This window comes from Pipistrellus kuhlii, unplaced genomic scaffold (assembly GCF_014108245.1).
Source record: "Pipistrellus kuhlii isolate mPipKuh1 unplaced genomic scaffold, mPipKuh1.p scaffold_m20_p_17, whole genome shotgun sequence".
NCBI lineage: Eukaryota > Metazoa > Chordata > Mammalia > Chiroptera > Vespertilionidae > Pipistrellus > Pipistrellus kuhlii.
Genome location: NW_023425482.1, coordinates 19,556,150 through 19,569,424, shown reverse-complemented (window position 1 = coordinate 19,569,424; position 13,275 = coordinate 19,556,150). Strand labels below are relative to the sequence as shown.

The following is a 13,275-nucleotide window of genomic DNA, read 5'->3' as shown; positions in this document are numbered from 1 at the left end:
GTTAAGATTTTAAGCACAGAGGGTTTCCTAGAATGGTAATATGCATAGGTACTATAAGGAGATGGAGTCACGGAAGCTCAGAATGGTAGGAGAGTTTATGGAAAGGGAGAATTTGAGGAGGAGCTTGAAAAGTGAGTAGGCATGGGAAGGAAAGAGGTGTCTTAAGTGAAGGGGCCTGTATGACCACATATGTGAGTTTAGGAGTCGGTAGCTGGTGCACGAGGCTTATAAAATGGAATGGCCATAAGACATTAGTCAGACAGGTTGGGGTGGACTGTGGAGAGTCTGGGGGAGTGACCTGATGGAAACATTCCACCACAAACAATTTGTCAGAGGTAATGGCAGCTAAAAATGATTAGCTCATAACACTGCGCATTAACCACACTTGTTATTAAATGCTTGGGGCCCTCTAGCCCATGACATCTGAGGCAGTCTCTATTTTAGAACAGGTAGAAACGGAAATAGTGTAGGTGTGTTCTGATCACCAAAGAATTCGCTTAAAAATCAACGCAACCTCCAGGTGTATTGAGATATAACTGACATAGAACAAAATCATCCTTCGTAGTGGCCGAAACTTGGGATACACTCCACCCCCTACCCCTTAGGACAGTCCCAAGACTTCCAGCCAGCCACACCGCCTTTTCCTTTCTGTGTGCCAATAGCTCTGCAGATATACTCTCTCACTTCATCGGCCACATTTTTCTGTAAATTATCACGCCCATTCTACTGGTGAGGACACTGAGCCTCAGGCGGTATTCTGCAGGTCTCTGCAAAGCAAAGCTGCAAACCCGAGGCTGGAATGCAGGCCGCGCAGGAGCGGGGGAGAGGGGGGACGGCGGAGGGGGTGGTGGTGGTGGTAGGGGAGGACGAGCTTAGCCCGACTCAGGAGGGATCCCCGGCGAAGGGAAGGGAAACGGGAATGCGGAGACTCTCCTGAGTGACACCTGTCACGTCTCCCTTAGGCGCCATTCGGAAATCACCGCATCCACCGGGCGAGATTGGAGTGGGATGGGCAACTCTGATTGGCTAGGCGGATCTCGAACCAGGACTTCGCCCTGAGGAACAGGGGCGGGGCAGTGGGCGGGACTTTAAGCAGAACCCCTCGTCTCATTGGTTAAAAGAGAACGAACCAGGAAGTAGGCGGGAACGTGATTGGCTGTTGCCAGGCCTCCCACGGCCTTCTGGGTCTTGGCTACGGAAGCCCGGGAGGGCCGCGCTCAGGGTCCACCTCGAGGAAATTAGCAGCGGAAGCCGGGTAGTGGGGGTAGGAAAGGGTATCTCCGGCCTAATGGCGACCGCGGAAGCGAGCGGCAGCGACGGGAAAGGGCCAGGGGTGGAGACCCCCGTCACCTACTACCGTCTGGAGGAGGTGGCGAAGCGCAACACCCCGAAGGAGATATGGCTGGTGATCCACGGGCGAGTCTACGATATCTCCCGCTTCCTTAACGAGGTGGGGCCCGGGCGGTGGTGGGGCCCCTGGAGCCGCTGGGGTAAAGGGGTGGCCGGGCCAGGACAGGCTGCAAGGGGTGCAGGGGTGCGTGTCGGAGGGAAATGAAGTCTGCCTGAGGGCGATAAAGCCTTTGAAAGGGGCCACCACCCTCTGAGGGGGGATTGGGCTTAAATATGCACCCATTTCCGGTCACTCAATTCTGGTGCCTTAAATAATATCGTGCATTGCTTATCGTGTGTCGTGCACCGTGTGCTAGGTTAAAAGTCAGCCATTATGCTCCCCATTCTACAGAAAGAACTACTGAGTCTCAGACTGAGGACTCCAAAGGCCACCCACTTAGCCTAGAGCCATAGGGACCTGATTTTGACCAGCACCAAATCTCTGCTCTCTTCACTCCGACTTCTGAAGTAATATTTTTTTTAATTTTTCATTTGTTTGATAAGCTGAGATTTATCCCTTGCTCCATTTGCTGCGCTCATTTTTTATAACTTGAGTTCACCTTGAGGCCAGAGGGTCATGAGTTGACCTTTTCTTTGGCCGTTGACTTAGGTTCTGTCATCCTCTTAAATTGTCAAGGTGTTCTATTAGATGTTACACAAGTCCTCTGAGATCAGGGTCCAACTGAGTGATTGTTGTTGTTTTTTTCCCTTTCAACTTAAGGGAACAGGAGAGGTTTATTTGTTTAAACTAAGTTAATTGGGGTGTAATCTGCACTCAATGAAGTGTGCCCATGTAAACGGTAAGTTTTGACAATGTATTCACCCATGTAATCACAACCTCAATTGCAGCATTTTCACCCCTCTCTAAAGAGTTTCCTTTTGCTCTTTTGCAGCTGTCATTCCCCAGGCCCCCAATCCCTGAGGCTTTGATAATACATACATACAAACATACATACATACATTATATATATATATATATATATATATATACACACACACACACACACACACACACACACACACACACACACATATACACACACACACACACACATATTAGGTCTAGTAATAATGTCGTTTTCTGATACCTTTTTTAAATGGAATTTATTTAAACAATACAACAAAATTTAATCAACAATATAGTTGCTGTTGTTTTCTACTACTTGTGCCCAACGCTCAGGAAACTTTTTAATCCCTCTGTTGTAAAATTCTTGTGATTTTGATGCAAAAAATTCGGTCAATGCATTTTTGAGGCATTCTTCATTATTAAATTTTTTTCCAAGAAGACAGTTTTGCAAAGAACGAAACAAATGGTAATCGGAAGGGGCAATATCAGGAGAATATGCAGGTTGAGGGAGAACTTCCCATTCCAACTGGCGCAGTTTTTCAGCAGTGATTCTTGCAGTATGCGGTCGTGCGTTATCGTGGTGAAGAATTACGCCCTTCCGATTAATCAGCGCGGGTTCTTTTTCTCTTAAAGCTTGGGCTAACCTTTCCAATTGGGCACTATACACTGCACTTGTAATGGTTTGGTTAGATGGTAAAAGTTCATAATGAAGAATTCCTTTAAAATCCACCAAACACACAACATCACTTTTTTCGCATGCAAGTCAGGTTTTGGCGTGGGCTGCGGAGCCTCATTTTTGTCCAACCATTGAGGCCGCCTTTTCAAATTAACATACAGCACCCATTCTTCATCTCCAGTAACAATTTGCTCTAAAAACGGCAAACGGTTTTGACGAGAGAGGAGCGAACTGCAAATTGTGACTCTTTGATTACGGTTGTTGTGGGTCAACTCATGAGGAACCCATTTTCCAAACTTTTGGACTTTGCCAAGTGCACACAATTCATTGGAAATTGTTTTTTGTGAACAATTTAAAGTTGTCGCAAGCTCTTGTTGGGTAATTTGAGGATTTTGCACCAAAAGAGCTTGAAGAGCTTCTTGATCAAAATTGGACACACGGCCTCGACCACTCTTGTCATCTAACGAAAAATTTCCCTCGCGAAATTTCTCAAACCAACGCTGGCATTTTCTGGCGCTAACTGCATCTTGACCAAGAGCACTACAGATGTTTTTTGCAGCCTCACTTGCTTTTCTTCCTAATTGAAACTCGTAAAGCATGCAGTGCCGAATATGCTCTTCATCTGCCATCTTCTTAGCCCTAGTTTTGCAACAAAAACCAAACCAAACACAAACTTTTTCAAGCAAAACTTGTTAATTGCACTTCACACGTTCTGTAGATACCACGTGTTTGAAGGTTATGTCAATACAAGTCAACGCCAAGCAAGATTTTAAACGAATGTTAAAAACGACATTAATTATTACTAGACCCGATATATATTATTAAATTATTATCTGTGTACATATCTTACCATTGAATACATATATTTTGTTATATATTGTTTTGCATCATTTTATTTTGAGCACCAGATGGATTTCCAAGGAATTCTTGCCCAATGTAACCTTATTGTAACTGAGCATGAAGTTCCTTTCTATTAGTTCTTTCTCTGAAGCAAATATGCAAATAACTTTTTCTTTTTCTAAATTTGGGGCCTAGGGAGGACAATCTCTACATCCTGGTTCATAAAACTATAAAAACATTTAAAATGTACAATTTCCCCCCAAAGGACATTGTTATAAATCTTCCTACTGACCAATAAGTTAACAAAAAGTTTAGTAACTTCTTTCATTTATATGGTGTATGGCATTTTGTGCTTTCAAAAGTACTTTCTTATGATTTCATCCTCAAAGTAACTAGCTGAGTCTGGTTTGGATAGATCTTGTCTAGATGGGTTTATTCAAATTCAGATTTTTCTTGTCTACATGGTATTCAGAATTCTAGCCTTAGCTATGTCCTTTGGTGTATGCCTCAAAATAAGTTTCTAGCCTTAGCTATGTCCTTTGGTGTACGCCTCATAATAAGTTTCAGTTGTAGGATGCAACATGTTAAAGCATAGTTCACAATGGGTAGGTAATAACGTTCTTCATTTGCGGTTTTATTTTCCCCAAGTTTCTCAGGAATAGTCAATGCTTATAGGGAACTTTAATTCAGTCTTGAGTAGTGGTTGCTAACCTGATTGACTACATGCTGATTGAGTCAGAGACATCCCACGTATGCCAAAGCTTTGCTTAAAACATGAGCTGCAGATCTTTACCTGCAGTTAGCCATTTTACTTCCCCCTTCTGTAGTCTCTACCCTTGTTTTCTTGTTCATTCCAAGCCTATGCATTCATTCACTTACTGTTCACATACTTACCAAGTGTGTGCTGGGTGCCAGGTATTGTTCTAAGTGCTGAAGGTTCAGCAGTGGATAATTACACACATGCCTTCATGGAGATTACAATCTGTGGAAAGTGGACAATACTCAGAGTAAGTAACTAAAACACATGCTATGTCAGGTAGTGGTAAGTGCTAAGAAGAAAAATGAAGCAGAGAGGAGGAGTGTGGGTGTATGTTGGGTGAGGGTATGAGGATGATGGGCTGAGATTTTAGATAAGCTGGCTAGAGAGGGCTTTGGTCAGAAGATGACTCAAGTAAAGGCCAACAGAAGTTAACAGGAGCTAGCCATGTGGAAATCTGCAGGAAGAGCATTCCTGGCAGAGAGGGAGCAAGGTCGAAGGGCGTGAAGTAAGAATATGTGTTCAGTGTTTGAGGGGCAGTGTGGCAGGCTATAGTGGCTGGAGAGCAATAGATGTCATCAGGATCAGGGGATAGCAGATCAAGTTCTAAAACAAACTTTGCAGGTTTTAGAAAGGATTTTGACTTTTTGTTTTGAGAAGGGAAGCCACAGTGGAGCAGAGGAGTGACACGATGTGACTTAATGGTTGAATGGTGTTGAAAAGAGACTGAAGGAGGGCAAAGGTGAAATTGAGGATCCCAGCTTATTCAAAAGGCTGGACAAGAGATGGTGGCTTGGTCCGGGATGGTGAGAAGTGTCAGATTTTGGATGTGTGATGATGATGGTAGAGTCAGTAGGATTTAATGACACATTGGACTTAAGGAGTGAGAGAAAAGAGTCAAAGATGACACCAAAGAATTTGGCCTGAAGGTCTGGGAGAATAGGGTTTCTATTACAATAGATGAGATGGAGAAGACTTATGGTATTAGGTCTGTTTTATTTTATTTTTTTCTCAAATATATTTTTATTGATTTCAGAGAGGAAGGGAGAGGGAAAGAGATAGAAACATCAATGATGAGAGAATCATTGATTGGCTGCCTCCTGCACCCCCCCCCTATTGGGGCTCTAGCCCACAACCTGGTCATGTGCCCTTGGCCGGATTCGAACCTAGGACCCTTCAGTCCACAGGTCTATGTTTTATGCACTGAGCCAAGCCAGCTAGGGTGGTATTAGGTCTGTTTTATTTTATTTATTTATTTATTTTAATATATTTTTTGTTGATTTTTTACAGAGAGGAGGAGAGAGAGATAGAGAGCTAGAAATGTCGATGAGAGAGAAACATTGACTAGCTGCCTCTTGCACACCCCCCACTGGGGATGTGCCCGCAACCAATGTACATGCCCTTGACCGGAATCGAACCCGGGACCTTTCAGTCCGCAGACCGATGCTCCACCACTGAGCCAAACCGGTTTCCGCATTAGGTCTGTTTTATAGCCAACTGTTTTCACATTTTCCATATAATTTGGAAGGATTGGGAATGGGATGTAGGGGAATCCGAGCCAAGTACCTTTCTTCTGCAACTTAGGTTGATTTTTAAAATTTTTGAATTAAGTCATACAAATATACAGTGAAAAGCCTTCTCATCTGCCTAAAGTAAACTACTATTGTTTGTTTTTCTCCAGGTTTTTGTTTTGTATTTATAAGCAAAAGTGAAATAGTCCCTCCCACTCTTTTTTTATTTTTTAAAACAGAAGGTAGTGTACCGTACACACTGGTCTGTGCCTTGTTTGTTTGCTTAACTGTACCTATCAGGAATCTTTCCACATCGATCCCTGGAACACTTTTTACTTTTCACTGGATTTGTTGTCTGGGTTGTCATTTATTTAAGCAGTCTCCTATTGAGAAACATTTAGGTTGGTAGTAATATTTTACTATCTACCCCCCCCCCCCACAAGTGAATTCTGTTGCGAGCTAATGCACATATAATAAAATGTACAGATTTTTAGATGTAAAGTTCACTGAATTTTGACAAAAATCTCATCTGTGTAATAATCATCACAATTAATATATAGAACATTTGTATTACCTTTGTCCTCATACAGCCATTGATTTGATTTAAAATACTCGAAAACTATGCACTCTTTTGCATCTAGTGTCTTTTGCTTAATAGATCTGTGAGATTTACCTCTGTTTTAGTCTATGTATCAGCAATTTGTCCCTATTAATTTTTATTTTGTATGATATTCTAAAACTTGTTTATCTGTTAACCTGTTGATTAACATTTGAGTTGTTTTCATTTTTTGGCTATTATGAATAAAGCTGCTATGAACTTTCATGTACAAACCTTTAGGTGGACATAAGTTTTCATCCCTCTTGGGTAAATGTCTAGGAGTGAGATTGCAGGGTCATATGTTTTGTTTTAACTCTTTAAGCTATTTCAGGAACTTTCCCCAAAGTGGCTACATTCCCACCAGCAGTGTATGAGTTTTCTAGTTTCTCCACATCATTGACACAGGGTATTTGTCACTTTTCTTTTAGCCATTGTAGTGATTTTCATGGGTGTGTGCTGGCATATAATTACGGTTTTAACTTGCATTTCACTGATGACTAATGTTAAGTATCGTTAAGGGCTGATTGGCCATTTGTATAAGGTGCCCGTTCAGTCTTGCCCGTTTTTTAATTAGGTTGTTTGTTTTCTCGTTATTGACTTGAAAGTGTTCTTTATATATCTAGATGCAAGTTCTTTGAGTATATGTATTACGAATATATTCTTCCAGTCTAAATATTCTATTTAGCCTTTTCATTTTCTTAACAGTGTCTTTTGAAGAGAATTTTGGTGAATTGCATATATGAAATGGAATGCTAACAGCTGGGTGCTGGCTTTGGGGTTTGTGTCTGGTTCCGTTTCCTGCTTAACCACTTAGTAGTTGTGTCACTTTGTGCAAATGAGCTCTGTGAAAGGCCTCTCCCACCTGTAAACTGGAGATAATAGATCTGCTCCGCAGGGTTGTTGTTGGGACAGTTAATTTAGATAATGCATAGAAAGACTTATCATGGTGCTGGTATACAGAGCTCAGTGATGTTAGTGGTTATTTTTATTATTAATAAAGTACATTTTCCTGCAGCATCTTTTGAGTGCTTACTAAGTATAGCAGATGCTGTGAAGATGTAAAGGTGAATTAGCTGCCTTGAACTTAAAAGGAGGATGAGATCTGTGTATAAGTAATCGTGGTGCAGGATGGAGTGTGAGGAAGAGAGAGAGAGTATTGATTGGCTGCCTCCTGCATGCTCCACACCAGGATCTAGCCCGCAACCAGGGCATGTATCCTGACTGGGAATTGAACCGTGACCTCCTGGTTCATAGGCCAGTACTCAACCACTGAGCCATGCAGGCTGGGCTACTAGGCTCTTTCTAATCCAAAGGCAAATACCTACCTGTGAACCTTTACCATTTCTTCCTGTTTCTTACCAAGGCTTATCATCTTTCTCTGCCCAGTCCTCTTCAAAATTTCCTGATTGAGATTCAAACTGGTGACCTCTTGGTTCATGGGTTGATGCTCAATCACTGAGCCATACAGCCAAGTGCCCTTCCTCCCCTTTTATAATGATACATAAACTCTCTTATCCAGAATAACTGGATCTTTAGTTATTGAGTGGCTATAGACAATACAGAACCATTGATTCCCCCACTCCCCCCAGTGGATTTGCTGTATTCCCAACTCCAGATCAAGAACCTCTCATTGCTTAGTGGCATTAAATAGTCATTGTTTAACCCATCTTTGGTCATTCAGAAGGTACTTGAGAACCCAGCAGTGTCTCAGGGTCATTGATTTCCCCTGCTCAGTATTAGGAGAGAGAATGTTTGCAAAATCTGTCACTCTGGAAAAGAGTCTATTTGAGTAAAGTTTGACACATTTGTCCTTTTGTCATTCTGTAATCTCAAAATGAACAATATAGGGAGTCTTGTTTGCTCATACATAGTTTTTAAGTTTTCATTAATGAAAGTTATTACTGTTGTAGAGGAAGTTATAAAGATACCAGCTAAAAAATTGTATGGGGGGTTTACATCTCAAGAAAACAAGCGTTGATTGCACATGGTAATTAACTACAATTGAAAATGTTTCTTCCAAAGATTGAGTTTTTGCTAAGATTTTAGATATTATCATTACTTGAATTTTACTCTTTGCCTTTTATTTTTACAGTCACCAGAAAGAAATTTTCTTTATTTATATATTTATGTATTTTAATTTACTTTTTTAAAATACGTTTTTTATTGATTTCAGAGAGGAAGGGAGGGGGAAAGAGAGATATAGAAACATCGATGATGAGAGAGATTATTGATTGGCTGCCTCTTGCATGCCCCACACTGGGGATCGTGCCCTCAACTCTGGGCATGTGCCCTTGACTGGAATTGAACCCTGGACCCTTCAGTCTGCAGGCTGACACTCTATCCACTGAGCCAAATCGGCTAGGGCAGAGAGAAATTTTAAAGCATTTAAAAAATGGCCCTTTTCCTATATGCCACCCAGCACATAATCCTCATTTCCTCTAATTTCAAACATAAAGGAGAGCCCAGCTCAGACAAGAAGGATCCTTGCTGCATGCCCACCAGCTCACGCATTCTCTTTATTCTGAGAGGCTCCAGCTCCAACAAAAGGTAGGAGGTCAAGGGCTACTCCAAGTTCCCAGCAGAGCTAATCCCTGTTTGGTCTTAATAACAGAGATCTGTAATTCCTATCTGAACATGCTTTCAGAGTGGAGATCTTTGACCATGAGCTCCAAAACTTCCCACTTAGCCTTGAAAGTTTTGTTGGTGTCTGCTGCATGCATGACCATGAGTGCTCCAGTCATTGCTCCTGCATCATTTCTGATGGGTCATTGGCATTATCTTGACCCAGAACCAGAGAGAGTAAATGCTCTGAAGCCCAAATACATAGCAGAAGTACCAGGATGCAGTTAATGTGAGCAGTTTGATTCCTTTCTGTAGCATAGACTTAAAATAGGGTCAGTGGAAATATGACTTTGGTTGTAACAAAGCTTGAGAATGTCTAGTTGATCCATTTTCCAATATAAGAATCATGAGGCCAAAACTGGTTTGGCTCAGTGGATAGAGTGTCAGCCTGCGGACTGAAAGGTCCCAGATTCGATTCCAGTCAAAGGCATGTACCTCGGTTGCGGACACATCCCCAGTAGGGGGTGTGCAGGAGGCAGCTGATCGATGTTTCTCTCTCATCGATGTTTCTAACTATCCCTCTCTCTTTCTCTCTATAAAAAAAATCAATAAAATATATATTTTTTAAAAAGGATCATGAGGAGAACATTTGTTAATTCCCTTTCATGTCAGTGAGCATAGTGGGATCACTCATAGGAGAAGGTGGTCTGTTTCCCCACTATTTTATTTTTTGTAAAATCTGTCTTCTGGGTTGTTGAAGTAATATTCTCATGTGAAGAAGGACTGCTTGGGAATATAATTTCCCATTTTACCTAACTTGCTTTGAATTAGGACTTAACTGTCAGATCCCTGCTTCTGAGTGAGCTGCTCATTACTCTGCAGCAGGGTGGACACACAGTGGTGGATCATTCGCACAAAGGTGGTGATAAAAATGGGCAGGACCACCCTGAGCCTGATGATGGAATAGACCAGGAGTTCCCACTATGGTCTTCACTGAGAGCCAGCTAGGCGGGGGCCCCAGGGCTACTCCCCCCCGCCCCCCCATTCTTCTCAGGGCCTTCTCCGACCCCGCAGCCTGGACAGGCCTGGGGCTCTGGTCTCCTGCACTGCCTCCACCTGGAATGCCATTTGAATTAAAACAAGAGCATCTGAAGTTTATAGAATTCTGAAACAGAAACCAAGCATTCCTTGAAATCTTCGCCTGTTCCAAACCGTCAGTATTAAGACCACAGTTGGGAGCTAGTATTAAAAATGTAGGGCTTTTTGGACCACACTGACCCCTGGCCTCATTGAAAAATGTAGGCTATAGAACAGTATATACTGTATGAATTCACTTTTGTAAAAACACAAAAACCTTTATCATTGCCTAGTACATAAAATAGTAAGTACCACTGGCTGGCGTGGCTCAGTGGTTGAGCATCAGCCTATGAACTAGGGGGGTGGTCGGCAAACTCATTAGTCCACAGAGCCAGATATCAACAGCACAGTGATTGAAATTTATTTTGAGAGTTAAAATTTTAAAACTTAGACTTCTAATGCCGCTTCTTTAAAATGGACTCGCCCAGGCTGTGGTATTTTGTGGAAGAGCCACATTCAAGGGGCCAAAGAGCTGCATGTGGCTCGAGAGCCGCAGTTTGCCAACCATGGAACTAGGGGGTTGCAGTTTGATTCCCAGTCAGGGGACATGCCCGGGTTGGGAGCTCAAGCCCCAGTGGAGATCGTTCAAGAGGCAGTTGATCAATGATTCCCTCTCATCATAGATGATTCTATCTCTCCCTCTCCCTTCCTCTCTGAAATCAATAAAAATACATATAAAAAAATAGTAAGTACTAATAATATTTATGGACTAATGCTTGAAAAGATTGTTTTTAAAAAAATATATATTTTATTGATTTTGTACAGAGAGGAAGGGAGGGAGATAGAGAGTTAGAAACATCGATGAGAAAGAGTCATCGATCAGCTGCCTCCTGTACACCCCCTACTGGGGATGTGCCCGCAACCAAGGTACATGCCCTTGACCAGAATCGAACCTGGGACTCTTCAGTCCTCAAGCCGACGCTCTATCCATTGAGCTAAACCGGTCTCGGCTAATGCTTGAAAAGATTGAATGGATATATGGGAAAAATGAGTATTGCACACTAAAAAAATGTTAATTACAATTATTTCTGTTGTAGTATTTGTTTATAAGTGGTGAGAGATTGTTGAAAATGAATATTTTATCATAGAAAGAACTGTGTTGGAAGTCATAAATTTAATCATTCCTTGAAATATTTCAAGCCACTAATAAGTTTTGCTATCCTTTTACTCTGAAAAGCAACATAATAAGTTGGGTTATTTTATGAAGAAAAGATATCTTTCATAGTTTAGGTATACAGAGCAAACTGGGACACAATTCCAAAACAAATAGTTTAATACAGCTGAGAGGTTTCATATACACTGTCAGATGAGTGGTGGCTATCTAACTCGGGCCCCCTCTACTCTAAAACAGCAAGCTTAAATGCTGGGATGGGAGACCAGCCCACTGGCTGGAGACCCTTAGGAGACAAAGTGGAAGTAATTCTTATCATTAGGGAGTTCATAGGCAAGTGACTATACCTGGGAAGTTACACTTACATTTATGTTTCAGCTGAATTCATTTTTAAGACAGGGATGATCATATTAGTCCTGCTTAATAGGTTATAAAAAGAAACTACTTGAGAATTCAAAAATACAATTTTAGATATGTCAAATAATTTGCTAGTTGTAAGTAAATGTTTATTGAATCTTTACTTTAGGTCAGGGACTGTGCCAAATCTAACTTTTATAATTCTTTTTTTATTTTTTTTTTTATTGCCCTCATATCCAAATCTAACTTTTAAAAAAATATTTATTTTCTGGTCCTGGCTGGTGTAGCTCAGTGGGTTGAGAGTTGTCCTGTGCACTACAAGGTCGCCGTTTAATTCTCTTTCAGGACACGTGCCCAGGTTGCAGGCTGGGACCCCTGGCAGGGAACGAGCAGGAGGCAGTGATTGATATTTCTCTCTCCCTCTCCCTTTCTCTCTAATAAATCAGTAAAAACATTTAAACATTTATTTTCCGAGAAGGTAATACTTCACTAGGTGAAGCAATTTCAAAAGGATCTGTAGATAAAGTCTTTCTCCCACCCTGTCTCCCAGCTACGCGTTCTTGTTTCCAGGGAATTCTTATGCATATGCACACATATATGTATCTGCTTTTTAAAATCACAGATGATAATATAATACAAATTGTACTCTCTTCTAGAGTAAAAGTATTTCATACCCTTATCTCATTTAATTACAGTAGTAGTTAAGATAGGTACTCATTATTTCCATTTTACAAATAAGGAAACTAAGATATCTACATTTCTTGACTTGTCCAGGGTAATGCTATAGCTTATAAGATATAGATAGAATCTTTTTAAAAAATATATATTTAATTGATTTTTTACAGAGAGGAAGGGAGAGAGAGAGAGAGCTAGATGATGAGAGAGAATGAGAACGTCGATGAGAGAGAAACATCGACCAGCTGCCTCTTGCACACCCCCTACCGGGGATGTGCCCGCAACCAGTGTACATGCCCTTGACCGGAATCGAACCTGGGACCCTTCAGTCCGCAGACCGACGCTCTACCGCTGAGCCAAACCGGCCTCAGCAAGATATAGATAGAATCTTTCTAGATATAGAGGCACTTATTTTGGTACTACTTATTTATTTTAACTTTTTGTTTTAAAACTATTTCAAACTTACAGAAAAGTTGCAAGAATACAGTAAAAGGATTTCATAGATTTTTTGCCCCGAGTTTCCATTCAGGTTTCTGTAGTATCTCAGTAATGTTGGCAAAAGAAACCTACCCAGGAGCACACACCTTCCCAGTTATTTTGTCTCTAGCTCCTTTGGTCTGGAACAGTTCTTCAGCCTTTCCTCAGCTTTTATGGCCTTGATATTTTTGGAGATCAAAAGTCGATTGTTTCGAAGACTAGCAGTTGGCAATTATCCTAGGTTTCCTCACAGTTACACCCATAATGTGCATTTTTGCTCAAAATATCATGGAAGTAATGCTGTGTTCTTCCCATTGCATCCTATCAGGCGGCATACA

The 13,275-nt window shown here is 41.5% G+C and overlaps 1 protein-coding gene and 1 pseudogene across 1 annotated transcript in view; one reads left to right on the top strand and one right to left on the bottom strand.

Moving 5' to 3' along the window:
- The first annotated feature begins 1,193 nt into the window (after window positions 1-1,193).
- The window catches only part of LOC118720516 (cytochrome b5 type B), a 28,465-nt gene continuing 16,383 nt past the window's right edge, over window positions 1,194-13,275 (top strand). The window contains exon 1 of the mRNA XM_036440526.2: window positions 1,194-1,450. Coding sequence (XP_036296419.1) covers window positions 1,289-1,450 — 162 coding nt within the window. The 5' untranslated portion in view covers window positions 1,194-1,288. The remainder of the gene's footprint in view (window positions 1,451-13,275) is intronic.
- LOC118720845 lies at window positions 9,174-13,209 on the bottom strand (annotated as a pseudogene).